Source organism: Capsicum annuum, chromosome 5 (genome assembly GCF_002878395.1).
Source record: "Capsicum annuum cultivar UCD-10X-F1 chromosome 5, UCD10Xv1.1, whole genome shotgun sequence".
NCBI classification, from domain to species: Eukaryota; Viridiplantae; Streptophyta; class Magnoliopsida; order Solanales; family Solanaceae; genus Capsicum; species Capsicum annuum.
Window position 1 is genome coordinate 3,393 of NC_061115.1, and position 27,880 is coordinate 31,272.

The window sequence follows — 27,880 nt, forward strand, 5'->3', positions numbered from 1 at the left end:
AGTAATTCTGATGTAAACTTCCCAGCTTCCACAATAACCTTGCAACCCTTAAAACTACAAACAAACAAAAAATGAAAATTAGAGATTTCATGAGAAAATTACTCCCTCTAACTACTTTTACTCGACAAGTTTTGCTTCAATAAAGTCAATCTGACTAAACTTAGAAGCTCATTATTCGAAAACTATACAAAAAATGCTATAAATTGCAATTGTTCTCGTAATAATATGATGAAAAAATATACATATTAAAACTTTAGTCAAAATTCATGCAGTTTGAATCTCGAAAAGCGAAACGTGACTAGTAAAAATAAACCGAGAGAGTATTTGAACCGTTACAAGAGCAATTTTGTTTCTTTCTTACCGATTGATATTGGAGAAGAAGGTGATTTCGTCGGCGCCATTGTTACTTTCGAAGCTTTTTTTTCTTTTTCTTTTTGAGAAATGGAGAAAAAATGGAGGGAAATGAAGAGGCTTTGTATTTATAGGGGAGGATTTTAAGCGGGAAAAGGGAGAGGGTTTTTTTGAATTTTCGATTTAGGGATAATCATACTTTTGATCCCTTAATTATTGCTTCCTCGGTTCATTAATAGTTGTTTATTATTGAATGACGGATAAATTAATATTAAGGGTAAAATGAATAAAATAGATAGATTATTCATTGATTTTTTAAATTAGACGAGTATTATTGGACATTTATTTTTAGTATAGTGGACAAGTATTGTTGGACAGAAGGAGTAGTAAATGATAGGAGTAATTTTAGGAATTATCGTTTGAATGTAATGAATTTAACGTTTTGAGTAATATATTGGATAATGAATCGTATTTAATTAATGGCAACACGGAACAGTGCAGAATCCATCATAAAAAATAAAGTCAGTCACAAAATAGTGTGGTAGTCAAAACACAATAAACAACAATAAAAACAGATATCTACGACTAAATCCTACGTTGTCACACTACGACTAGTGCACGACAGCACTCCTACTTGACTAATCTCCTGCTCTAAATTGTTGGATGAAGACAGCAGTAAATGATCGGGGTAATTTTATGAATTATAATTTGAATCCAATGAATTTAATATTTTGAGTAGTATATTGGATGATGAATCGTATTTAATTAATGACAACACGGGACAATGCATAATCTAATATAAATATAATAATTAATCCCAAAATAGTGTGATAATCAAAACATAATAAAAAACAACAACGACAAATATCTACGATTAATCATTAAATCATACGCTATCACACTACGATTGGTGCACGACAACACTTGTACCTGACTAACCTTCTACTCTAACAACCGTCCTCCATATCCCCTTAATTAAGGTCATTCTCAGTGACTGAAATATGCGTCGTATCCTTTCTAATTACATCTCTTCAAGTTCGATACTTTTTTGGCCTACCTCTACCCCTTTTCAGACCCATTACACCCAACCTCTTGCACCTCTAGATTAGAGCGTCTGAACCACACATTATTACATGTTCAAACCATCTTAATCTCGCTTCCATCGTTATTCATCGCAAAGGCCACTCCCATTTTATTTTGAATTATCTCATTCCTAATTGTACCACACCTAAGATGTCCATTTAGCCATTTCAACATTTTTATTTTTGTAACATGCATCTACTAAACATGATAACTTTTTACTAGCCAATAACATTCAACCCCATATAACAACGTCAATCTAAATTGAAATTCGATGCCTTATTAATTTAGGTGTGCCTCGTATAAGGACTAAGAGGGCATTTGTTTTATTAATATTCAAATATTTAAACTAGAATATACATGTAAATATTAAAATACAATATTATTTGTTTAATTAAGAATATTTATTTTCTCTCCGTAAAAATATATATTAATATTTTTTAAATTAAATAATTAACAAAAAAATAATTTTCAAATAGCTATTAAGTTGTACATGATGATTAGTAACGATAATTATACATATGATAAAAATGCTTATAGTGTTTGTTGGTGATAATAATGTTGGTTGTTATAACAAAAAGGTCATGATTCTAGCATGAAAGAGCAAAATTAATGTATTTGATTTTCCAACAATCAAAGAAAATAATTATTTAAAAAAACTCTAATATATATTTTGTAACCAATGCATAAAAGATACAATCTTTTTGCTCACGTACGAAAATCATTTTTTTTAATCCCAGAATAACTCGCAACTGCTTTGCGAAATAGGCTCGACTCAGAAGTCATTAAGGGGAAATTAAATTCGAATCATTCATATGGGCAACCACCCTCCAAACAAACTAAGTCATCCCAAAGAACTGAAAATCATGTTATTAATGGAATATTTCAAACTTTAGCTTAATTTGAGACTTTTCGATCCGTATGGATTCAAATTTAATCAGACTTTAGACTTCGACTCTAATTTTAATATCAAAAAAACATAATATTAGTCCTCAAAACGTGTCAATAAACTAGGATTATTGTGTAAGCAATTGAATCACATATACGTGTCGTGTAACTATAACATGCAACATCTTCAAGAAGACATGAACTCAACACGTTTCATTTTATCAATACACCTAACTAAAATTAAACTCCCACATATAAATATATAAATTTAAATTGGATAACATTTCACAATCCTCTAGAGAACACATCATATTTCATAATCATTACAAAAAAAAAAATAAAAAAAAAATGTCTACACTTTCATCATCACCAAAACAACAACCTCCATGGCAGGTTATTGTTCTTGTATCAACTCATCTTGATCCAAAAACACTAGCTATAGCTTCATGTGTTTGTAAATCATGGTCAATTTCTCTGTCATTAGATCAATTATGGCAACCCCTTTGTTGTTCTCATTACCCTTCTCTCTCAACACTTCATAATAATAATGATAACAATAATAGTTATGATTCTGTTGTTTCTTATAGGCGGTTATACGCCCTCGGTCAGAGGGCGAGTAACCGCCGATTAAAACAACCCTCGAAACCTTGTGTTTCGATTAGTAACATAATTTTTGCACTGAATATTTATAAAAACAGTGTGTGTGTGGTGAGTTTAGTGAAGAATGGAAGTCAACTTAGCTTTGACAAAAAAGGGGTTTTTCGATTCGATATCGATGTTGAACAATGGCTGAGGTTAGTGTGTTCAGTTGAATTAATTCTCTTTGTCAAAAAATATATGCATATGTATAATATGTATATACTGTTGATTTTTCTTGATATTAAGTGGTGACAATGGATTTTTATGTGTATGTTGTATGAACTTGTTGAATCTCATTGATATATAGTGCAATTTTTGGTGGTATGTATATTACAAGAAGTTGAATCTCATCGATAGTGAAAATTGTTAGAATTTTCCGGGCGTGCTGTGGATTGAAAATCGATCTGGGGCGTGTTAGGCTAGGATGTCCCAGTGGTCCGTTTGGGTGGGCGGGCCATTTGACCCATTTGGGTGGTCAAACGGTGACAAGCACCAAACGAGGCGTTTTTGGGTCAAATCCGTGTGCCATAGCCCACGGCCGGGGTGCTGTGTGGGTGCTGGGGTCGAAAAATCGAACTGAGCCTCTCAGGGACGATCCATCGTCTCAGTGTGTTTCGTTTCCGTTTGATGAAATTTTCATGCTACGTATAGATATATACAAGAAGTTGAATTGAATCTCATACTAGTGAAATTTTCGTGGTATGTATGTAAGTAGTTGAACCATTTTCTTGATATAAGTGGTGACAATGATTTTCCTCATATAAGTTCTTGGTATAAGTTGTTGAATTGCATCGATATGAAACTTTCATGTTATGTATACGTATGTGTATATAAGTTGTTGAATCTCATCGATAGTCAAATATTCGTGGCATGTATATAAGTTGTTGAACCATTTTCTTGACGTAAGTGGTGAAAAATGTTGTATATATAAGTTGTCGATTTGAACCTCATCGAAGTGATCAAATGTATTTTACATTCAACTTTCGAGGCATGTATATAATAAGTTGAACTATTTTATTGATATAAGTGGTGACAATATAATGTTGTATATATAAGTTGTTGAATCTCATCGATAATGAGATTTTCATGTTATGTGTATAAGTTGTTGAACCCTTCGAAGTGATTAAATGTGTTTTTCTTTTAAATTTGATTTAAATAAATGTATTTGCTCATTCTTTTTTTGAATGTTGTGTTAGGAATTCTGGCTCCGCCGCTGATAACAAGAACGGGGATTTGGGCACATTCGATGCCCTCGGTGCCGTGAAGGTAACCTGGGACGTAATTTTGGAAGGATACAAAGGTGTTTTCAACGTAATGAATTGTAAAGGGAAAGGTAGGTTTGTTTTAGGATTAGAAGGGTGGTTTTCGGAGGAGCTACCACCGCCGGGGTGTTGCTCGAGCGATACTGTTAGCGGTCTCATGGCGGATTTACGGTTGGGACTGAAAGTTGAAGATGGAAGAGCAATGGTGGAGAAAATAAGTGCTGGAATTTTGAGTATAGTAAGTTGGAGATATTTGTTTGTTGATGATGCTCTTAGGTATTTGCAACATTTTCTTGTGTAAGCTAAGGTATCTCGAAAACGGAAAATGGACACATCAGATAAGGTCAGGTCAGACCAGGTCTGCGTATACTCTAGACTCTATCCAGCTAGACCTAGTAGACTCTATCCAGCTAGACAAACTTATATTTTGTGTTTTTTTACTCTTTGTCAAATGAGATTTTGTATTTATTTATTTTTGCTTGTGCATACTGTTTTAAGATAAGTGGGCTAATTAATTCATCATTGAGTAGATTAATTAATTGCATTTACGTGCAAATGAACATCTATATATGAACTTGAACTTGAAAAAAAAAAAAAGGAAAGTTGATTTTGTAAAAAGCTATGATCGTTAAATTGTTCGTAGCTAATAAGAATTATTTAGCTACTAGCAATTTAGCTATTATCGATGATTACACTGTCATTACGAGCAATTTAACTAATTATGTTAGCTACGAGCAATTCAGCTATCACTGACATTACGATGAATGAGTTATGTTAGCTACGAGCAATTTAGTTAATTATATTAGCTATTAGCGATGATTATACTCGCATTATGTTAGTTACGAGTAATTTAGCTAATTATGTTAGCTATTAAGTTTATAGGTGATTTTAAATTTGACACTCTTTTTAAGTTTTACAAATCATTGATCTGTTTTGTGACTTAGCAACGTATATTCCATCATTATCAAATTGTTGGCCCATATTATTTAAGATTTAAGATCAATTTTAAGTCACGTGTACGTATAAATAATTTCTATGTAGCATTGCTGCATGCATGAAACTTATTAAGTTCATAAAATATGTAGTAAAATTTTAGGGTATTATTAAGCCAACAATTATAGTTTAGCTAGCCACCGTTTTATGTGTTGAAAAGTCACCTTTCAATGGCTTTTTTTCTTTCGATTCACGAAATGTGATTTGGGACACGATGAGGGCTTGTACTTTTCGATAAGAAGCGATTATCTCTGAATATAGTCACCAGTATGAATTACGTATATTTATGCTTCTCAGTTTTATGTTGGGGGAGTATACCTTGTTGTATCGAAGTATCTCGATAGAAATTAAGAGACTATCTTGTCGATACTACTACTAGTCTTCTCGCTACGAATTTATGTATTACGAGAATATCGTTAAAATAGGATTTTCATCATGACCCAACCAAGAAAATCTTGAGTCATCACACACTCAGACGGCTAGTGTTCCTTTTCGTATCGAAGAGCAGTGAAGCTACTATGGTAGGAGGATGTCGCCCCATCGGGACTACCAAAAATGTAGTACATGTATATGACATGATCGCCTTTTAATTTCTTACTGTCGATGAGATTGATGTGAAAATAAATTCAATCGACACACAAGCAAGTAAAAATATGTTAGTTCAGAAATTTACTAGAGTTTTCAACCATGAACGATTTACAAAATTCAAATCTTTATCGATTCGATCTCTTTTTACAATTAATTAAAGTGTAAAGATTTCAATTTTCAAAAAAGATTCATGAAACACAAACTGATAAATATTAAATTGAAGTAAGAAAATTAAAAATTCTACGTTTTAACTAAAGATATCTTTGTTTAATTTTTTTTGTTTGGTATTAAAAATGAACAAATATTAAATTAATTTTGAAATTGGTTAAAGCTTAATCAACAATCAATTTTTTTTATTATTATTTTCCAATTTCTTCCATACTAAATAAAATATATAATACTAAAAAATATTTTGGGCTTAATCATGGATGTGAAATTTTTAGGCCAATTAAAATAAACAAAATAAACTACAAATAAGGGCCCATATTTTTAACAAATTACACTTTGCTCTTCTTCTTCTCCATTTCTGTTTTCCTGCAAAACCCTGATGTAAGTTTTCTCTGATTTCCATTTTTCTCACAATTAACTCTTAATGGTAAATTAAATTTAAAATTGGGTTTTATAATTTTATGTGTATTATTGATATTAAGTAGGAAAAATCACTTCTTGATTATTCAAATAGTAGGATTTTAATGGTCCCCAGTAACTTACAATGAGCTTTTAATGGTAACAAAATGGGAATTGCAAATTGGATTTTAATGTTTTTGTGTCTATTTGGTTGATATATGTAGGAAAAGTCAGTTCTTGACTGTTCAAATAGCTGGATTTAAGTGTTTTTGTTTAGCTGAGTTTGTGGTTATGTTGTGTATGTAACCTGTTTGATGAAATGTCTATGAGAGACTTTGGGTTTATTTCATTGTTGAAGTCTTATAATCAGTCAGTAGTATCTATTACTTGATATATGGAAAAATGAATTCTTGCTTATTCAAATAGTTGGATTTTAATGGGCAAGTGTATTTGCTTAGCTGATATAATGAGCTTTTAATGGTAAAAAGATGGTAATGTAAATTGGGTTTTATGGTTTTGTGTCTATGTTGTTGATATATGTAGGAAAAATCAGTTCTTGACTGTTCAAATAGCTGGATTTAAGAGTATTTGTTTAGCTGAGTTTGTGGTTATGTTGTGTATGTAACCTGTTTGATGAAATGTCTATGAGAGAATTTGGGTTTATTTCATTGTTAAAGTCTTGCAATCAGTCTATACATTAACTATAGGTGAGCTATCATAGTAGTTAAGACTTTTTTTCTTTACCTTGACTAAAGCCACGGGATACTTGCCACCTCCCACCACCAGATATCTGGTAACTCCGTCAAAGGCTAGGACACATGGGAAGAATCACCTTGTGTTTTTTTGTTTCTACTAGAATTTGAACCTGAGACCTTAGACCTCTTGGTCTCAGCCCACTTCATTGACCACTAGGTCACACCCTTGGGTGCTATCATGGTAGTTAGAGTTTCATTTGTATATATAAGTTATCATAAGTAAACAACTTTTAGGCTAGTCCTAAACCTCCTCGAATCCTCCTCATATATCCGAGCTTACGTTCGATTGTGTGTTTTGTTGAAGCTCACACAGTGGGTGTTCACTGTTAATAGTTACACTTGTTAAAATTTAAAAATATGTTTTGAAAATTACTACTGAACTGCACCCAAGACTGTGGCATAACGATCAATGAAACTGGAACGACAGATCTCAATACGGGCACAAAAAACCTAGGTAATTTGTACCCGTTTGTCTAAGTTTTAGTAGATAGAGATAGAGTTACCCTGTACCCGTGCCGATGGGAGGTAGATGTTATATGGTGAATTAGCGAGGTGTGCGGAAGTTGGCCTAGTCCGCCTAGACACCACCATTATATGAATTAAAATAAAGCAAAAGAAAATGGAAACCACTGCTGGATCATATTCCTCTCCCAATTGTGCACTTAGAGTATTTTATTTTACTTTTCGTGCCCCGTTTTAATGTTTACATAGGTTTCCTTTGACTTGCATTGACATACTAAAGTGATTATTGTGCTTCTCTGTTTTGTAGACGAGTTGAGATTGTCTAGCTGCGCTTTTGGTGTTGAGGGGGATTTCTTTTAGCTGACGAAATGGCGGGCTGGCAACGGCATCTTCAGTGCATACTTCGTCAGGCTGGGAAGAGATATCAACAAAATCAACCTGTTCCTTTCAATTCATTGTTTCACCCAAAGGCAACTCCAGTACTTGGTAAATCTTAGTTTTCAATGTGGGTCATGATAAAATTGATGTTAGAAATATCTCACACTATGTTGCTTGGACTCCTCAAAAATCTCGACGGATGTGTGTCGGATACTTCAAAAGTAGTGTATTTTTGAAGGATGCGACATCTTTTTTAGAGAGTCCGAGCAACATACAGCGAGTCAATAGAGTAAAAGCAAGTCAGATTATGGAGTTCGAAGATCTGCTTTTAGTGGCCTTGAAGTCCTTTTCATTTATGATGTCTCTACATCAACTTATTTGATAGCTGAAAATTTCGCACTTTCTAGGTGAGGTACCTTATTTACCAAGGCTGCAGAATAAACTTTCCCCTTGCAACTCAAGGCCATTGTACCAATATCTACAACATCTGGTAATACTCAAAATTTCCTTTGCTTGATCATTGTGCCCATATATGGTGTGCTGAGTTGAAATTCTGTGATTGTGTTTTCTTGTATCAGCGGGATAAACTTTTTATGTGGTAGAGCTTCATGGTAACAAAAAATTCATTAGTAGGAGACTTTATCTTATTTTCATAGTTTCTAGGGTGGTGTAAAGCATGTGTCATACAAGCAACTAATTCCAGCACTGAACCATTTACAAAACAATCTAAATATGAGTACCTTAATGTATACGTAGCTACTACTTATCAAGAAAGCAATACAATCATACCCTAATAGTTTAAGCTATCTATAAGGACATACCATCACAGTATGTTTTTTAAATGCTTTTCTTGTTTTGACATCTATGTTGCCAGTATAGATATGCTAATTCCTGCGCCTGCAATCTCCTATTCAATTGCTTATCACGACTTACAATCTTGCAAGCTACAAAAGGCACTTATGCTTCTTTTTCTTTATTTTTTTGATAGCCGTTCTGTCGGGGCTTTTGTTCTTTAGTTATCAAATAGCTCACCTGCAAAACTAGAAGTTAATTAATTCAAACAGTTCCGTTGTTTCTGAATATTTATTTTTCTTTTGATAGGGGTTGTCTAGTTCAAGGACATTACTTGCAGATGATGCAACACCAATTTCTTCTCCATTAACACCGCTGTTAACATCAAGTACTGGAAGTACAGAAGCAGAGAAAGCAATTTCTAAACCTTCAAAAGTTCAAGCAGTTTTGAAGGGTATAAAACAGGTACGAGATGCCACTGCCTTCTGGTTTTACAGGAAATAGTTCTCCCAGTTAAGATTGGGCGATTGCTTTTCTTTTTTGTTAACTTTGGTGCCGGGGACAGTTTGCTTGCACCTCAACTAATCCAACCTTTACCTGTTACCTCCCACCAACGTAACTTATCGAGTAACTCTGTTCGCCAATTTTTAGACAGGTCTGACGAAGTCACCAATGTGCAGTTTGGTTCGAAGGGTTATCATTCCAACTCTTTGGCCACTAGGCCGCCATCCCCTCAGGGGCTGAAACATTTTTTTTTTCTGAACTCTCTCTTTATTATCTGCTCTCAATTTTTGTTCTCAATCTATTGTAAACCTTTGTATCAGCAAATCTCTATCTCGTCAAAAAGGACTAATTTCAAATTTTATATCAATCAACTACGTCTCAATCTTAAAATAGTTGTTGTTTTCTATATGAATCATCTTTTCTCAAAGAATTGATCATAGTTAAACTATAGATGAACTACGTTTCAATCTCAAAATAGTTGTTGTTGTCTATATGAATCATCTATTCTCAAAGAATTGATCATAGTTAAACTATAGACGAACTACTTGGACGATTATTAACTTACTAAAATTCTCCTTTATTTGAGCTTGGAGCCAGCTATGCTTTTGGTGGAGTTCGATTGATTTAACATTTGAAGCAGTTTGTGGTGCTTTCTACATTCTATCTCTTGCCTATTTTTCACCTTGTATGTTTGCATTTTCACGGGTCATGACATCTCAGTTTTACGTGGTCTGTAATCTTGCCTTATTTTCTGATAAATTTTTCAAATTTGGAAGTGCATGTGGTAGTTATAAAGCTCTGCTGTTTGTTGGATTGGGATCACTAACAATCTTTATTGATGTTACCCCATTCAGCAGCAACTACTGATAATCCTGGACCTGCTGTTCTTTTATATTTTAACGTGTTGTCCTTTTCAGAGCCCGAAGAAGGTGAACTTGGTTGCTGCATTAGTTCGTGGTATGCGTGTTGAAGATGCATTGTTACAATTGCAAGTGACGGTAAAACGAGCTGCCAAAACTGTCTATCAGGTAAGGCCACTGAAGATATTATATTAGAAGTAACTGCTTCTACGACAAATATGTTGCCCACGGTTCCGTCAAAACGGGAAACTGCAAGTTGTAGTACTATTGTTTATCATGTACACTGAAATATGAAGAAGTTATTTACGCATAGTTCAAGTGGGACATAACGGAAACATTTGTCGTGTAGGTTATACACTCAGCTCGGGCGAATGCAGTGCATAACCATGGATTTGATCCGGATCGACTTCTTGTTGGTAAAACAACAGACAAATAACATGTTTTCCATCTCATTTCTATCCTTCAGAGTACTTCATCCTTATTGAAGGGGAGCCTTGGAGTAACTTATAAAGTTGCTGCCATGTGACCAGGAGGTCACGGGTTCAAGCCTTGGAAACAGCCTCTGGCAGAAATGCAAGGTAAGGCTGCGTACACGACACCCTTGTGGTGGGGCCTTCCCCGGACGCTGCGCATAACGGGAGCTTTAGTGCACCGGTTGCCCTTTTAGAGTACTTCATCCTTATCATGTTTTGGTGCAGCTGAGGCATTTCTTGGGAAGGGACTTTTCAAGAAAAGATTGTCCTACCATGCTAAAGGAAAGTGTGGGATGATGGTGAGACCGGAATGTAGACTGACAGTGGTACTTAGAGAGATAACACCCGAGGAGGAGGCCGAGATAGCTAAGTTGAGAGTAAGCAACTTCAAAAAGCTAAGCAAACGCGAAAGACGTCTTGTCCCTCATAAGCTCATTGAGACTACTCCGATATGGAACCGCAAGGGCAAACCCAGAAGTAGCGGCGCAGGTGCTGTTGCAGAATGAGCTTCGGTCCCGTTGTAGTTTGATTTTGTTTTAGAAACCTATGCAAATCACATAAAGATCAATGGTTGATGAAAATCCATTGCATCTCATCACATTTTTTTCTTTTTTGTAAGAGCTGTAACTTAAGCTTAATCCTTGTTTTCTTTCTGTAAGGCAACATGCTCTCCCTTATATAGTTGTTGAAGTGCCTCTATATTTCTCTCGATTTAACTATCTGGTATCCAAAATTCATTGGCTCGATTAATTTTGATTCGTGTTGGATAAGCATAGGAGCCTTGAAGCAACTGTAAAGTTGGTTCGAGCTGTGGAAGCAGTCTCTAATGTTTTGCATTAGGATAGACTATCCTACATCATCACACCTTTTGGGATATGGCCCTTCTCCGAACCCTGCATGGATGCGAGATGCTTTGTGCACAGAGCTGTCGCAAGCAAGTGTGTAAGCAGATAAGAAGGAATCACCTAGTAGATGGGAAAAGATACTCTTGGGTGCTCCTTATCTGCTTACATGTGCTTGCGACAGCTCGGTGAACAAAGCATCTCATGTTCACGCAAGGTTCAGAGAAGGGCAATATCCCTCATATTCTAATAAATAGAATAGGGGTCAAAGCCGACTCCAGATTACCCATTTAAGCTGGCTTGAAAAATATATAAAATACAAAAGTGAATTAATGATATTTTACATTATGTTATTAAAATAAAAATGCATTAATGATATCTTTATGAAATAGTATTGATTGACTAGCCAACCTCAATTTTTGTATACATAAGACTAGCACTAATACCTTACACCTTGTATGTACTACCATATTGTATTGTAGTAATATTTTAACGGAAAAGGACATAAAGGGAGAAAAAAAATATAAATATATGTCTAGTCTAAGACTAATAATATAAGGATGAATGAAAAATATATGAACAAGGAATTTTTTTTTTTTTTTTTGATAAAAGTGAAATGTCATTTGATTTAGTGTTCGTCTCTTTAGAAAGCCTCATTGACAAGAAAAAATATGTTTTAGAAATTAAAACCTAAACTGTATATTGCGAGTGCTCAACACATTTTGAGTCTTGCTTCAGGGCTTATGCGTCTGTTTGATAACACTAGTGCACCGCTACACATAAATAATATAATTTTCAGTCAAAGAAGGTTGTAAGCGAGCTCTCCCTCGCTATGTGCTTGGGTTGTTACCATTTATATTTTTCTTTTTGTTGCCTTTTATAGTCATGAAAAGACCTTGCTTTTGATCCTGTAGGTGCTTGGGTTGTTACCATTTATTTATATTTATATATATATATTTTTTTGTTGCCTTTTGTAGTCATGGAAAGATCTTGCTTTTGATCCTGTATGTGCTTGCCATTTGTACTTTCTTTTTGTTGCCTTTTGTAGTGATGAGAAGATCAAAATTAACTTGGGTTTTGCTCTAGGAAAAAAACATGTAAGGGGGAAGCTAGTCTACTAGGAAGCTAACTGATTCCTTAAATTTGGGTTTTGCTCTTTTTTTCTAAGTTCTTTAAAGGAAAGGGTTTAACAAGAATAGCATGAAGGAGCTAGAAAGAAAAATAAAAATTGAGGAATTGGCTTGTCAAAATTAGACATAAACACCCTTTTGTTACTTGTAATGAGGCATATTCATACTTTAGAAGAGTTTATTAATACGAATAATGAAAAAAGATTCAATTTTTATTTTGATCAATGAGCAAGAATCAATTTTTTATTTTTTGGGGTCTTGATTCAATTTGACTAAAGTTCATATTTTTATCTGAGATTTTATACTAGGTGTTCTTTCTACAATGGAGTTATTCAGTTTTTTCTTTTGACGAGTTAGTGTTTCTTCCTTATTTTTTCTTTTTAATTTATTATTTGTATTTTTTATTTGTTAGATTTACAGATGATGAAGTGCTAGCTAGTCTGATCTATTCTCCTCTTTCTCTTGGTATGGCTATATATAACATATTGAATAAAAAGAAATCTTTTGAAAAAAATTTAACAAGATTGGTCAAAAAATCAATTTTATTTACATGCATACCAACCAATTAGATTGAAATATATTGATCTAATAAATAAGTGTGTCACACCAACCCAAACTTAAATGGATCATGAGCTAGGTGGATTGGATTTTATTTTGCCACCCTAGAATAGGAACACATGTTGGTTTCCTAATTGGCAGTAATTTACACTGACTTTTTTCAGAAGCTATTGTGCGAAAGTCTCACAATAAAAAAAAAGGTTATATATTTGACATTTGAATGGTAAAATGTCACATTAATTTGTAGGATTCTAATCCCTCTTACACTCTCAAATGAAAATGTTGTAGTTCAAAAATGGCCAATTATATATATACTTTGTTTCTTCGTCTTGCTTGATCATTGTTGATTTGACATAGCCCAAGATTCCTAAAAACATGATTACTTCCCTTCATTTTGCTGCCTTTTTAATTTAGTGTACTGTTAATTTGACTTAATAAGTACTCATTATAATACAATAGTTGGTTTGATTAACCTTAACAGTTTAAAATTTGATTTTAATTCTAATAAATAATAAAATTGATACTACACCAGAGTGTTGGGATGAGCTTGGGGGTGAAAGATGTTAGGGTCTTTAACAAGGTGATGCTAGGAAAGTGGTTATGGAGATTTGGGATTGGAGGTGAATGGTTTGTGGAATTGTGGAAGGGGGGTAGAAGACTAGCTAGGCATGTTTCACTTTCATATGTTAAAAGGTGTGGGAAAGCTTTAATGAGAACATAGCTTTAATGGGAAGCCAGCAGTATAGCAACACACACACACACACTGGCCATTGCATGCCCCAGTCCAATGTATGTCCTGTACTACTAAGAATAGCTTTAATGGGAAGGCTTAACCATATGAAACAACTGCAGTGTAGCAACACACACACACACACACACACACACACACACTGGCCATTGCATGCCCCAGCCCAATGTATGTCCTGTTCTACTAAGAATAGCTTTAATGGGAAGGCTTAACCATATGAAACAAGAAGTTAATTAAGCAGCCAGCAATGTAGCAACACACACACACACACTGGCCATTGCATGCCCCAGTCCCATGTATGTCCTGTTCTACTTTTTAGTAGAACTTACTCATTGATTTCTACGTAAAGCTTCCACAGTATGTCCACTGTATAAGGAATTATGAATATTAGACTTGGAGCAAGTTATCATTCTTAGTCCTCATTTCTAAGTTTTGTAGATGTTGCTTTAGTATTGAATGCTAGGAGTTATAAAATGTTAAAGACTTTGAATTTGGATCTTCAGCTTAAATATGAGCGTTATGTCTATTAGTACACCAAAGAATCGGGATCCTTAAACCTAACACTGAATCGAAGAACCAAATTTATGAAATAAAAAAGATCGAACACCGAGTCGAAGAACCTAATAACTAGTAATTGGTTCGGGTCGATTTTTCGGTTCTTCGATATTTATGCCCACTCCTACCTAAAATGGTGTCTATATGACTAAGTAGCTTGATAACTCTTCCTATTTCCTACATATTTTCAAGGTTGCTTTAGGTCCCATTAATTTATACTACTGTCAGTATATGTGCTTTTGATTCTATATGTGCTTGGGGTTGTTACCATTTGTATTTCTTTTTGTTGCCTTTTGTAGTCATGAGAAGATCACGTAAACCCGATGGACAAATCTCAGTACCTGAAAATCAAGTTTATGTCAATGATAAGTTCTTTAAAAAGGTATGCAACTTTTTTATTTTCTTCTACATATAGTTAAAGTAAAAATACCTGTTGTTTGAGTTTGAAATAGTGAGTATTCAATTGGGTGGTCTTTATTTAGACAGCGGGTTTTCTCATTCTTATTCATTTTCAGATGGAGTTTACGTGGGTGGGAAAAAAGGGTCAAGGAGAATGCGGTAAATGTTGCTATTGTTTATAATCCTATTGAGTTATTATTACTGGGTTACTTTTATATCTTATACTAGATTACCTAGTTAGAGGTTGTTGTTGGACATGCGCCAGTTGCGCTGCTATAACCGCCATTCATGCAATTAAACGCAAGGAAATGGTTCCACTTTCGAAACAACAGTTATTGAACTGGCAGCTTATACATTATCCGGATTATGATCTTGAGCTAACGTTGGGAAAAAAGGCATGCTTCCCGAGTCACCCTCAAAATGTGTTCCGATTTGCTATGGATCATGGTATAGTTGAAGAAGCAAGGTGTCCATACAAAATGCAAAGATGTACATGCGAACCTCCACCATCTGATGCGTTAAACTGTTTTTCCTTACATTTTCACTGTGTTTGTTTCTCTTTTTCCTTTTTCCTAATGTAGTTCTAATAGATGAGACTCGAGGGGGTGTGAATGACAAATTAGAGGTGTGGAGGCAAACTCTTGAGTCTAAAGGGTTCAGGGTGAGCAGAAGCAAGACAGAGTATGTGGAATGCAAGTTTAATGACGTGAGGCGGGAGAATGAGGTAGTAGTAAAGCTGGAAGCACAGGAGGTATGTAAGAGGGATAAGTTCAAGTATCTTGGGTCCGTGATCCAGAGTGACGGTGAGATTGACGAGGATGTCTCGCACCGTATTGGGGCGGGATGGATGAAGTGGAAACTCGCGTCGGGGGTGCTGTGTGATAAGAAGGTGCCGCCCAAGCTTAAAGGCAAATTCTACAGGGTGGTAGTCCGTCCGGCCTTGTTGTATGGAGCGGAGTGTTGGCCAGTTAAGAACTCCCACATCCAAAAAAATGAAGGTGGCAGAAATGCGGATGTTGCGCTGGATGTGTGGACTGACTAGAGGGGATAGAGTTCGGAATGAGACTATCCGGGAGAAGGTTGGTGTGACTTCAGTGGAGTGCAAGATGCGGGAAGCACGATTGAGATGGTTCGGACACGTGAAGAGGAGGGGCATGGATGCCCCGGTCCGTAGGTGTGAGAGGCTAGCGTTGGATGGTTTTAGGCGGGGTAGAGGTAGGCCGAAGAAGTACTGGGGTGAGGTGATTAGGCGGGATATGGAACAGTTACAGCTCACCGAGGACATGACCCTAGATAGGAAGGTCTGGAGGGCGCGAATTTCGGCAGAGGATTAGGGCTAGTTTGGGTCGTTAGTGTAGGGAATTACTTGGTGGGGGTTTTATTCCTGTTATGATTCCGTGTTCCGTGTTCCATGTTTTATTACGAATCTGTGTGCTTTCCTCTGCTTTCCTCTGTTTTATATTACTTATGGGTGCCGTATTTATGTTATGTAATCTGCTTCTGTGCTTTACTATGTGTTTGTGTGGTATCTCGTGCCTTGAGCCGGGGGTCTATCGGAAACAGTCTTTCTACTTCATCAGAGGTAGAGGTATGGACTGCGTACATCTTACCCTCCCAGACCCCACTAGGTGGGAATACACTGGGTTTGTTGTTGTTGTTGTTGTTGTACTGTGTAAATGCTTTGTTGGTTAAAAATTTTCTCACTTTTTGATGCAGAAAATTGTTAGGATTGATTCATTCGACACCGTAGACCGCAAAAAGAAAAGTATGGAAGAAATAGAAGATCTTATTGAATGCAGCCTATTACATGTGATATTAGTTCCTACCCAAGTCTTCATGACCATAGAACAAAGGTTTATATTTAGCTTTTTGTATCAATATTTCAAGCAATTTATAACTCTCTATATATATGTGTGCGCGCTTCTAACTTTTTATTTAAAATTTTTAGGATATTTACATGGGACCAACAGAGGAAGAAAAGGCGGAGGTAGCTGAGACAGGGATAAGGTCGGCTCACTCTATGCTCATTGTAGGTTTTGGCGAAGAAAACGGGGAAAAATTTTATCCATAACGATAGCATGTGCTAGGTGTTCTTATGTTCTTCTCCATTCGATACCTATGGTGTGTGTTTTTGTTTAAAGGAAATGGCGAATTTAACATTTCAAGTTTCTTTGCAGGGCCTTAAGAGGTCACGGACTGGGATTTCTGAGTCATTTAGTCAGGGAGGAGCAGTGGTAAATCCATCAACAAGTGATTATGCCTCAAGGGAAGTTAATAGTTAGGCAATAACTAGAGGAAATGATCAGATTCGACGATAGAGATGTAGGGATGGATATTCAGGCACTTCTCCCAGAGTTTGGAGATTTTGGTGATTTCTTTGAGAATGATGCTTTGCCATTTGGAGAGGTAGTTATATTGTCCATGGATGGTAAATCGTGGTCACATCATATCCAGCATATATGTTACAAGTCTTGTTAAGACCCTGACTTACAAGTTAGATCTTAAAATCTGAGAATTGTCAGAATTTAATGGAATGAATTGATGGGCTTATTTTGGTGTATCCGCCATCCTTCATGTATCAGATGGAAGGTTGTGCTAATCTATGAAATTGTGCCTCTCTACCTCATCCGAGGTAGTGGTATGGACTGTGTGCAATTTCTACCTCATCTGACGTAGTGGTATGGGACTGCGTACAATTACCCTCCCCAGATTCCACTTTGTGGGAATACACTGGGTATGTTGTTGTGCAAGCCCAAACACTTTTCTCAGGTGTGGGAATGATCCAGTAATTTCATTGCAAAACCTCAACTAGTCGATTCCTTAGTGGATATTTAATTACAAGACTGTGAATGAAATGGTAGGAATTACACACAGTGGATCCTTAGTCTGGAGGATTGTCTTATTAATCTTTTTCTTTAATTCTAGTGGAAGATCAATTAAACTTACCCTGCTTAGAGAGCTCATTTGTTTGATTGCATCCTGAAGGAATGTGGTTTCTCATTTTCTCTAATAGTGGGGTGAAGGGGCATCCGTCTTGGAGGTCTGACATAACAGAGTCTCCCAGAGTCTGATGATTGTAATCAAGTGTATCTGGCTAACATAGGAGCACAGTTTTGTTTTGACTAGGAGTTGCTTCTCCTGTTTTTCCTTCTGATATAATGTCCAAAAGATTAATCACATACTTTATTTCTTGCAATCAGTTACTGTCTTTGGTCCTGAAATGAAGTGCCATGTATATGAGTTTTCATTTTTTTTTTTTATCATTCAGTGTGTATATCATGCTCATGGGAGATATCAATTCTACATCTGACCTGTATACAGATTTGAAATAGTTGAACGGTCTCAAAATATTTGAATGTTTTGTGTAAGTTATTAATAGGAGGTTCACAAGTTAATTGAATGCATATAAGAAATGAATTGGACTGTTTTACTGGGTGTTATGGAACACTAATAAATGCCTACATCTTGCGAGATGAATACGAGTTACCTTGTTGTAGTAGATATTCTTCTTCGTTTGCTTTCCTCATCAGGAAATGAGCTGATTTCTCCTTTTATTTTTGAAGCCTCCAAGAACTGCACGAGTCTCAGACTCTTATGTTTCCTGCCTCAGATAGTGTGGATGTTGGTAGCAGCCCCTGTCCTGCGATGATGGACGTGCAAGATCAGCTTCTTTTGCCAGTAGTTTTTTCATCCTTTGAGAGCTTTAATCAACCACTGCCTCCGGCAATTCTGGATGATTCACTGACCAAGCATCAGGAAGTTATTAGAAGTGCTGCAGTTGCTAATCAAGTAAACAGTACTTCTGCATCTATTGCTGGTGAATTTGATCACTTAATTAAAGCTAAAGCTCTCATGTCATTCGCTCCAGAGTATGGAGCAGTTGAAACCCCTACAGGAGAGAACTCCCATTTGATTTTCAGGAATCCGTATGTTCCGAAGTCCCGGGAAGTGGAGACTGCGAATTCAAGCTCAAATAGCTATGTTTACTCAGCGAACCCACCTTTGTCGCCTTGCTTTGATGCATGTGAGGAGAAGTCCGGGCTGACTGTAAACCTCAAAGCAGGTACCGCAAGGCATGATACAGGCTCCATTCTTCAATCAAAGAAATACTACACTCACATTGAAAGTGGGAAAGAGAAAAACGATGATAAGTTGTCTGGTTATGTACGTAGTTGCGCTACGCGTGAGACTCAAGTAGCACAGTCTCCGTTTTCTGGTTTCAATTCGGCAAATTCTGTTAAGGCATCCACAATAAAACTGATAAAGCCAATGAAGGGCTACTAAAAGCGGGCAGCTCCGGTCAATCAATCAAACTGTGCTAGCAACAGAAGTTGAATGCCTTATGTGCCAGGTATTTATGTGTAAGATACGGCATACAGTATTATCTTCAAGTGGCTGCCTTCCAGTAGGCATGAACAGGATGTCGGGGAGTATTAATAGAAACCAGTCACAAGGCGAAGCAGTGGTCTCTGGCGACAATTTGTCAATCAAATCTGAGCTGAAGAAGAAATAAATAATACCAGTTAGGATAGCGGGTGATATTGATGGAGGATTACTGGATGGGACCCTTAATGCACCAGTTGGTGTGTGGCGCTCTGTTGGAGTTTCTAAGGGAATGAAGCAACCAACAGCTGGTTTAGAATCTTGCCACTCTGTTCAGCATAATTCTTTCATTGAGGACAGTTGTTAAGAATTCGTGCCCTAGATTATCTTATTTTCGTCTAACTATTGCTTATCAATGGAACGAGTTGCCTGACATGTTCCACTGACGTGTTCCAAGGAACTAGTAAAACATAAAGTAAAGAACTTTTACGTGGAAAACACCTGGCTTAAAAGGTGTAAAAAACCACGACTTGCACCTCTATTTAACCCCAACTTCACTAAATAACTCTGTGAATTAAGTACTTTTGGTTAGCTTACTTCAAGTGAAACTCCTTTACGTAGGACTCCTTTTTCAACTCAACTTGCTTTCCCTTATCATCAAGTGTTTGAATCAAATTCAACTTGTTCTATTCCCCATGTGATCAGTATGTTGAAGTTTCCAGTTACATTGAATTAACTCATATCAACTTGTTTCATTCATATTGTCATTCATCAAAACTTCAAGGTTCCAACAACAGTATGCTAGCTTATGGGCTAAGGAAACCACTTCAGGAACTCCTAGATGGGATGGCTTTACTTGAGCAACAAGCCACATCTCTTGTTGATGTTGCCCTAGATGCCGATAGCAATGATGGTTCTTTTGGTTGGCTTGCACTGCAGGAGCAGTGGAGGCGTGGTTTTCCATGTAGATCATCCATGGTTCATGCAGGTTGTGTGGGAGTATTGGCTTCCTGTCATTCGCTGGATATTGCTGGTGTGGAGCTTATTGATCCACTTTCAGCTGATGTAAGCTTTTGTGTTTTAGTAGAAGCATTATTCTTCTTAGCTGGCTTGCTTTATCTACTACCCTAGGCTACAGTGGCTTGTTTATGCTTGTGGTTTGAAGTTTCATGAGAACGCAACAATTCCACTGATAACCTACTCATCATTGTGATACTGTTGATAGATTGGGATGTGCTCTCAGATAATCTTAGAGGAAAAGAACAGTTAAATGGGACAACAACAACAACAACAACAAACCCAGTGTATTCCCACTTAGTGGGGTCTGGGGGGTAAGATGTACGCAGTCCATACCTCTACCTCTGATGAAGTAGAAAGGCTATTTCCGAAAGACCCCCCGGCTCAAGTTACGAGATATCACACAAACACATAGTACAGCACAGAAGCAGATGACATAACATAGATACGGCACCCATAAGGAATATAAAACAGAGTAAAGCAGGAATGCAGGAATATAAAGCAGAGGAAAGCAGACATATTCGTAATAAACATGGAACACGGAACACGGAACATTGAATACGGAATCATAACAGGAATACACCCCCACCAATTAATTCCCTACACTAGCGACCCGAACTGGCCCTAATCCTCTGCCGTAATTCGCATCTTTCAGACCTTCCTATCTAGGGTCATGTCCTCGGTGAGCTGTAACTGTTCCATGTCCCGCCTAATCACCTCACCCCAGTACTTCTTCGGTCTACCCCTACCCCGTCTAAAACCATCCAACGCTAGCCTCTCACACCTACGGACCGGGGCATCCATGCCCCTCCTCTTCACGTGTCCGAACCATCGCAATCGTGCTTCCCGCATCTTACACTCCACTGAAGTCACACCAACTTCTCCCGGATAGTCTCATTCCGAACTCTATCCCCTCGGGTCAGTCCACACATCCAGCGCAACATCCGCATTTCTGCCACCTTCATTCTTTGGATGTGGGAGTTCTTAACTGGCCAACACTCCGCTCCATACAGCAAGGTCGGACGGACTACCACCCTATAGAATTTGCCTTTAAGCTTGGGCGGCACCTTCTTATCACACAACACCCCCGATGCGAGTTTCCACTTCATCCATCCCGCCCCAATACGGTGCGAGACATCCTCGTCAATCTCACCGTTACTCTGGATCACGGACCCGAGATACTTGAACTTATCCCTCTTCCCTACCTCCTGTGCTTCTAGCCTCACTACTACCTCATTCTCCCGCCTCACGTCATTAAACTTACATTCCACATACTCTGTCTTGGTTCTGCTCACCCTGAACCCTTTAGACTCCAGAGTTTGCCTCCACAACTCTAATTTGTCATTCACACCCCCTCGAGTCTCATCTATCAGGACTACATCGTCTGCAAAAAGCATACACCACGGCACCTCCCCTTGGATACGCCGCGTCAACACATCCATTACTAACGCAAACAAAAAGGGACTAAGAGTAGATCCCTGATGCAATCCTGTCAGGACAGTGAAATGCTCTGAGTCTCCTCCCGCCATCCTCACCTGGGTTTTCGCTCCCTCATACATATCCTTAATTACTCTGATATATGCCTGCGGTACTCCACTCACCTCCAAGCATCTCCAAAGCACTTCCCTGGGGACTTTGTCGTACGCCTTTTCCAGGTCGATGAACACCATGTGCAGATCCTTCTTCCTCTCCCTATACTGCTCCACCAACCTCCGTACCAGGTGGATTGCCTCCGTCGTCGAGCGGCCGGGCATAAATCCGAACTGGTTTTCCGAAATAGACACTATCCGTCTCAGCCTCACCTCGACCACTCTCTCCCAGATCTTCATAGAGTGACTCAGTAACTTAATAACTTAAGAACAGTTAAATGGGATTTTCATAAATTTCCTTGAGCTTAGCTGCATGGAGATGAATGAATTGCTGTCTGTTATCTGAGTATTGTGACTTCAGTGCTTTCCTCTTCATGAGGGTGATTACTTTTTATCAATGACATAAAGTGTAGAAATTTGTTATTTTCTTTAATAGTGCTATTTCCACAATGTATAACTCTCCTTTTTATTAAATTTAGGCATCGCATTTGTTAGCATCTGAGTCGAAGGACATTGACTTCTCTTATTGTAGCTTCCATGGTTAAAAACACCTGAGACAAATTGTTAGTTTGAATGGTATAGAAGAAGCATTTTGCATGTTGCTAAGTTTTGCACATTACATATCTTTGGTTTTCTCTCTTCTTTCACACCCATACTTAATATGGAAACCTCTTCCTTCAGGTTCAGGCATCATTTACCCTCACTCTGCTGCAGAATGATATAAAAGGCAGCTCTGAAATCTGCTTTCGGTACTATGGAAGGTCCTTTATCTGTTGTTGATTGGTGCAAAGGTCGCAGTCAATCAGATGATGGGGGAATATCTGGTGACGGTTTTTCTGCAGAGTCCACTGACAGTGCAAGTGAATGTCGAGATTCTTCAAGTACCATATCATTGTCTGTTGGATAACCTTTAAGTCCATCTCAGTCCTCTGCTGGTGGATCATCTAGTTTGAGAGGTATGAATTGATATGTCAGATTAAGCCTAGATATTTGCCTATCAGAGTCGGAGCATCTACTGGGTTCAAGGCTTAGGCCAACGTTGGCTGTTGCAGTACCGTATCCGGCTATACTTCTAGGATATGTTTTTTCATACTGAAATTGGTTGATCCTTGTCCATTCCTGTTTTTTGGATCAGTAAGCATTACAGGTTGCTTTTACTCCATATTTTTAATTTGCTACTTTAGGGTAGAATTAATGTCTTTTGACTTTGCTACTTTAGGGCGACTCACTTGATTCTTAAGAACATATCTGCAGAGCTCCATGCTTTATCGTTGAAGAAACAAAAGGTTAATGAGGAGGAATCGGATTCAGATTCGGATTCGGATGATGGAGGATCGAGCAAATTCGGTGAATTGGAACCTTTGTGGGATGAGGTGTTGAAGCTGCCCAGTGAAGGCATTACAAGATATGACCGTGACAACGTGTATGATGTTGTAAATGAAATGTATACACCTATTTTTCCTGGTGATCGTGTTGGGGGATAAAGCTTGCTGGCTCAAGTACCTCAAAGAGATCAATGAAAGTGATGTAAGTAGCGCTTATATTATATTATTTATCATATACACATCATACACATATGAGCCGATGGTCTTTAGTCTGCACTTATACTTTTACCCGTCTACATAATAGATCCACCCCTGTTTATACAGAACCACTCCTTTTGCATATGTATTTACTATTTGAGTATAAGTTATTCTATTAGAAGCAATATACATGTACATATATTGTTACTAGATAGTTACTATTTCCATCTCAGAAGATGAATTGTGACCTACACCCTGAGAAATGGGAGAGAATGTAGAAATATGCGGTTGGTTGTTTAGTTGATTCCATTCCATTGCTTTAGTCATCAACCGTTTGCTGTTGTGCTGTTTACAAGTATAAATTTTATATATATTGTTACTAGAGATAGATACTACTGAGAATATTCCTTCACAAGTCAATTGTTGGACGATATATTAACTCTTTTTCATTGACTTTCTTCGAAACAAACAAACTCACCCTTTTATCTTCTCTCAAAAGTAGGCTTATCATTTTATACATTTAACCTTGTGCATTTTTTTCAAAGCGAAGACTATGTTGGTTTCTAGTTGGTTGACTTTTACTTTGATGATAGGGATTTGACATTACCGACTTTCCTGGTTGTGGTCCACTGACTACCATATTCCCCATGACACCCTCTAAAGAGACGAAGAAATTTGCTGAACAGGCACTTGAGCTGTACAATGAGGATAATGTATGCGTACTCTACTCACATTGTTGTCTTTTCTACTTGCTCTTTCTCCTTTTTTTTTCCCTCTCTTAGAAATTAAAGCTGAGAAAGTTTCTCTCTATGTAAGGCACTGAATATAAGGTCAATGAGATTCTCAAGGTTAATGGATGTTTCACCCAATACTTCCATTCCTATATTACCTTTACGGTTACTAATGGCGAGCATGAATATTTTCAAGCTGAAGTGCGGAAAGATGTAGATGGATCTCTGGAGTGCGCAATCATTAGGCCAAGGGTAATGAAACCTGCTTTACATCCCTTTTTATTTGCAGGAATGGATTGGAGAAGCTGCCGCTCAACTAATCTCTATCCCATTATGAATGCTCATTTTTGCTTTGTCAAGTTTATCTAGTAATTCAGTCTCTTTTGATTGATGATTTTTAATCTTCATACCAACTCTCTTGTGCTTTTATGCAGCTGAATGGAGCTTGGGGCATATAGTGGATGTGATTTTGCCTCGGGTTCAAGCTGCATTATCTTTGTGTTAAGAACTCTTGTCAATTAGCTATGGAAGTGGATTATCTATGTCTAGTCGAGCGTAAAAAGGAGAAAAAACAACTGGTGACCTTTGCTATAATCTATTATGGAGGATTGTTCCTTTATGTTTAAGTGAATGTAATTGTACTGTTTTACTATTATATATCCTGTTGTTTGGTTGAAGATTAAAGGAGATATTTGTATTCCTTGCATTGGTTGATTCTTGAGACGAGACAGGCGTGTGGTTTGACCTTGTAGCTATGATGTTCGGACTCTCAAAAAATGACTTATTAATGCATGTGTGTTGAGGATCTGAAATGGATACGACGAAGTCTCAGTAAGTAGAGTACCATGAATGATGCGTCTGGTAGATATAGTTTTAATTTAATGAATCGTTCCAAGAAAATTCCTGAGCCGGGGGTTTATCGGAAACAACCTCTCTACTTCTTCGGAGGTAGTGGCATGAACTGAGTGTATTTTACCCTCCTCAGACGACCTCACTATGTGGGAATACACTGAATATGTTATGTTGTTGTTGTTGATTCAAAAAATGTACTGTTCAACATAATTAAGCCTATGGTAAGTTGGAACCAATTAAGCGTTTTGGACTTTTGGTAAGTTGGAACCATAAGATAAAAAAAGCAGAAAAATGAATGGTTGATTATGCAATGAACAACATATAGTTACCAAGCTCGTAGGTAGTGCCACCATGGTATAATATGGTATGATAATTGAAATTTTGGTATGGTAATTTTGATATTCAATCTTTAAACATACTATACCATTACCATTATCAAATTAAAAGTGTGAAGACCCTTTAAAAAGTGATTTGAACTTTTTGTTGTTCGTTATAAGTCTGATTTTAGATAAAATCGTCTTTTTACTATTACAACATCGAAGAAGAACGTCATGTTCCCCACAGAGGAGTAGTTTATTTTCCAAATCCCGGGGATATAGAGTGCCGAAACAAGTATGTGCACCAGATCAAGGAGAGCGAGGTACTTACTTGCTTTATCATCTATCTATCTAGTGTGTCAGTTTCCGTTTAGCTATGAAACTCAAACAATTAATAGTTGACGCGTGTTTTACTAACTAATTGGTGATAGTTTAGGTATGAAATTCAAAAATTGGAATACTTTAGATGTGTTTTTCACCTTTCGCTCTATAGATGGCTTTTTCGCCATCAAGTTCATCTTTTCTATACACGTATGTCAGAATCGCGGGAAAGATTGAATATCATATGTGGATATATATGCTAATGAAAATAAAAGAATTGTGAAAAACAACACCATTTAATGTGGTACTTGCAAGCTAATAAAACTCTTGGATACTTGTCTGATATAACTTACTGCATTTTTTCCCAAAGCTTATTTCTAATTACAAGAACATATTGGTTGCAATAAGTGATATTTATCTCTATTTCGTCGACTTTATACTTTGATAGGGATTTGACATTAAAGATTATCCGAGATCGGTTCCATTCCGTTCCATATACCCCATGTGGAACTATTGAATTGATGGAGGGTTATGCAGCACAGGCACTTGAGCAGTACAACAAAGAAAATGTAGGCTCTAGTCACACTTGTCATTTGTCTTTCTGCTTGTTCTTTTTCCTTAGAAATTTCCTGTGTATTCATGTTAGGACACTACATATGAGGTCGATCAGATTCTCAGGCGCAGCATATACTCAATCCACTATATAACCCTTACGGTCAAGAATGGCGTGGAGGAATATTTTCAAGTTAAGGCGGTGCAACGTCTAGGGATCCCAATCGTCAGGCCAAAGGTAATGAGATCTGATGTACATTCCTTTTTGTTTTTTGTTTTAAGTTTCATCACTTCAAAATAGTCTCATAGAACGAATTAGCAGTTTATGGTAGATAAGTTTGTCCTGAGAATGCTTAATTAAGTCAAATGGGAAAAAAAAGTATTTCTGTTACTAACCCACTCTCTTGTGCTTTTGTGTAGGTGAAGGGTAGTTCAGACATATAGTGGATGTGAAGTCTGCGCCTGGTTTTGGTTTGTGTTCAATCTTCAGCTTTGCCTTAACAGCTCTTGTCGATGTTGGACACTGCTATTAGTAAATTGCCTTCTTCTTAGTTAGTTAGTTAGTTTGTCGTCATGGTCTAGTTGTTAGTAACTGAAAGTGGATTATCTAAGTCTAGTCTAAAAAGGAGAAAGAACAATTGTGTCTGATCTTTAATATAATTTGTGTAAGATTGTTCTTTTAAGTTCAGTTTTATTATCCTATCTCTTGTTGTTTCGTTGAATCTCCAGGAAATATTATATTTGCATTCCTTGCATTGGCTTATTCTTGGTGCTCAAACAGGTGAAATGGCGCGAACGGATCATTTTTTTCCCATTTATGCAGGTAACACCCATGGTTCGATGGGTGGGCTCGGGGCACGGTTGGCGGGGCCATTTGGGTGGTCAAACGGGATGATTTCGGGGCAAATCGGTGTGCTATAGCCCACGGTTTCAGGGTGGGCCCCTTTAGCGACAACTTTTTCTAAAACTTACATGAAATTTAAAAATTTGTACTTTAGTGACAACTATATTACGTTGTCACTAAAACGTTTAAAAATTCTAAGATTTTAGAGACAGCTTTTTGTGGCGACTTTGTTGTCACTAAAACTTTTTAAAAAAAATCTAAAAAATATACCTTTTAGTGACATCTCTTTGTTGCGAATTTTTTGTCACTAAAATTTAAAAAATACACTTTTAGTGACAGATTTTGTGGCAACTTTGTTGTCGTAAAAAATTTAATACTGTTAGTTACAACTTTTTGTGGCTACTATGTTGTCAAATAAAAACTGACAAAAAATTAAAAAGATGTACTTTTAGTCACAGCTTTTGGTGGCGACTTTCAGTAGGTTTTAGCCTATGGATCGATGAGTGGATGTAGGATTCGAAAATATTTTTGGACAACTTTTTGGGCAGTCCTCTGACCCCCTATTATGTGGATTGGTTTGCTTTGGAGGGGCTGGGGAAGGGGCATTTTCCAAGTCAAATAAGTAAAACGACAGGAATTGCAGATTTTGTTGCGACTTTTGGTGGGTGTTAACCTACCAAGTTAAATTGGTGGCAAATTCTGTTAGTACTTGTAACAATTATGAAGGTGAGCATACGTTTCTATATTTTGTCCCGATCTGTTGTTTCTTGTATTTCGATTATATATTACTTTATTGTACTATTTTGTTAATATATGTTATTTTTGTTACTATATGTTTTTCTCCTATACTTCCATTACTATTTGTTGTTTTTTCTCAAGTCGAGGGAGTATCAAAAACAATGTCTCTTGTGACGTTTCCATTTAGTTAGTATAATATATACAACAACATACCAAATGTATCTACACAAAGTGCGATCTGGAGAGGGT

The 27,880-nt window shown here is 37.0% G+C and overlaps 4 protein-coding genes across 4 annotated transcripts; all 4 read left to right on the forward strand.

Moving 5' to 3' along the window:
* The first annotated feature begins 2,590 nt into the window (after window positions 1-2,590).
* LOC107871498 (probable F-box protein At5g04010) lies at window positions 2,591-4,738 on the forward strand. Its single transcript, XM_016718452.2, has 2 exons — window positions 2,591-3,113; window positions 4,155-4,738. Exons 1-2 carry the CDS (start codon window positions 2,668-2,670, stop codon window positions 4,519-4,521), a joined length of 813 nt encoding a protein of 270 aa, XP_016573938.2. The 5' UTR covers window positions 2,591-2,667; the 3' UTR covers window positions 4,522-4,738.
* Window positions 4,739-6,302: 1,564 nt separating this feature from the next.
* Window positions 6,303-11,291, forward strand: LOC107869992 (the record flags this gene model as incomplete). Its single annotated transcript, XM_047412299.1, is given in 7 exon segments — window positions 6,303-6,350; window positions 7,893-8,071; window positions 8,371-8,453; window positions 9,065-9,220; window positions 10,177-10,287; window positions 10,469-10,535; window positions 10,818-11,291. Coding segments are annotated over 6 exon segments (816 nt in total). The 3' UTR covers window positions 11,099-11,291.
* A 976-nt stretch (window positions 11,292-12,267) lies between these two features.
* Window positions 12,268-24,376, forward strand: LOC107869993. The gene is made up of 10 exons (XM_016716363.2): window positions 12,268-12,344; window positions 12,977-13,029; window positions 14,725-14,807; window positions 16,541-16,677; window positions 16,773-16,911; window positions 17,002-17,230; window positions 18,388-20,212; window positions 22,435-23,280; window positions 23,870-24,011; window positions 24,093-24,376. Exons 8-10 carry the CDS (start codon window positions 23,191-23,193, stop codon window positions 24,374-24,376), a joined length of 516 nt encoding a protein of 171 aa, XP_016571849.2. The 5' UTR covers window positions 12,268-12,344; window positions 12,977-13,029; window positions 14,725-14,807; window positions 16,541-16,677; window positions 16,773-16,911; window positions 17,002-17,230; window positions 18,388-20,212; window positions 22,435-23,190.
* Window positions 24,377-24,442: 66 nt separating this feature from the next.
* Window positions 24,443-26,751, forward strand: LOC107869994. Its single transcript, XM_016716369.2, has 4 exons — window positions 24,443-25,499; window positions 25,946-26,066; window positions 26,144-26,287; window positions 26,470-26,751. The coding sequence occupies exons 1-4, from the start codon at window positions 25,474-25,476 to the stop codon at window positions 26,491-26,493; spliced, it is 315 nt and encodes a 104-aa protein (XP_016571855.1). The 5' UTR covers window positions 24,443-25,473; the 3' UTR covers window positions 26,494-26,751.
* Window positions 26,752-27,880: the final 1,129 nt, after the last annotated feature.

Bases quoted from the DNA above. Each gene is read 5' to 3' on its own strand.
- LOC107871498 (XM_016718452.2), top strand. From the start codon at position 2,668: ATGTCTACACTTTCATCATCACCAAAACAACAACCTCCATGGCAGGTT. The intron at 3,114-4,154 runs GTTAGTGTGTTC...ATGTTGTGTTAG, and splicing joins GATGTTGAACAATGGCTGAG to GAATTCTGGCTCCGCCGCTG.
- LOC107869993 (XM_016716363.2), top strand. From the start codon at position 23,191: ATGAAATGTATACACCTATTTTTCCTGGTGATCGTGTTGGGGGATAAA. The intron at 23,281-23,869 runs GTAAGTAGCGCT...CTTTGATGATAG, and splicing joins AAGAGATCAATGAAAGTGAT to GGATTTGACATTACCGACTT. The intron at 24,012-24,092 runs GTTGTCTTTTCT...TCTCTATGTAAG, and splicing joins ATGCGTACTCTACTCACATT to GCACTGAATATAAGGTCAAT.
- LOC107869994 (XM_016716369.2), top strand. From the start codon at position 25,474: ATGTGCACCAGATCAAGGAGAGCGAG. The intron at 26,067-26,143 runs GTAGGCTCTAGT...TATTCATGTTAG, and splicing joins AGCAGTACAACAAAGAAAAT to GACACTACATATGAGGTCGA. The intron at 26,288-26,469 runs GTAATGAGATCT...GCTTTTGTGTAG, and splicing joins TCCCAATCGTCAGGCCAAAG to GTGAAGGGTAGTTCAGACAT.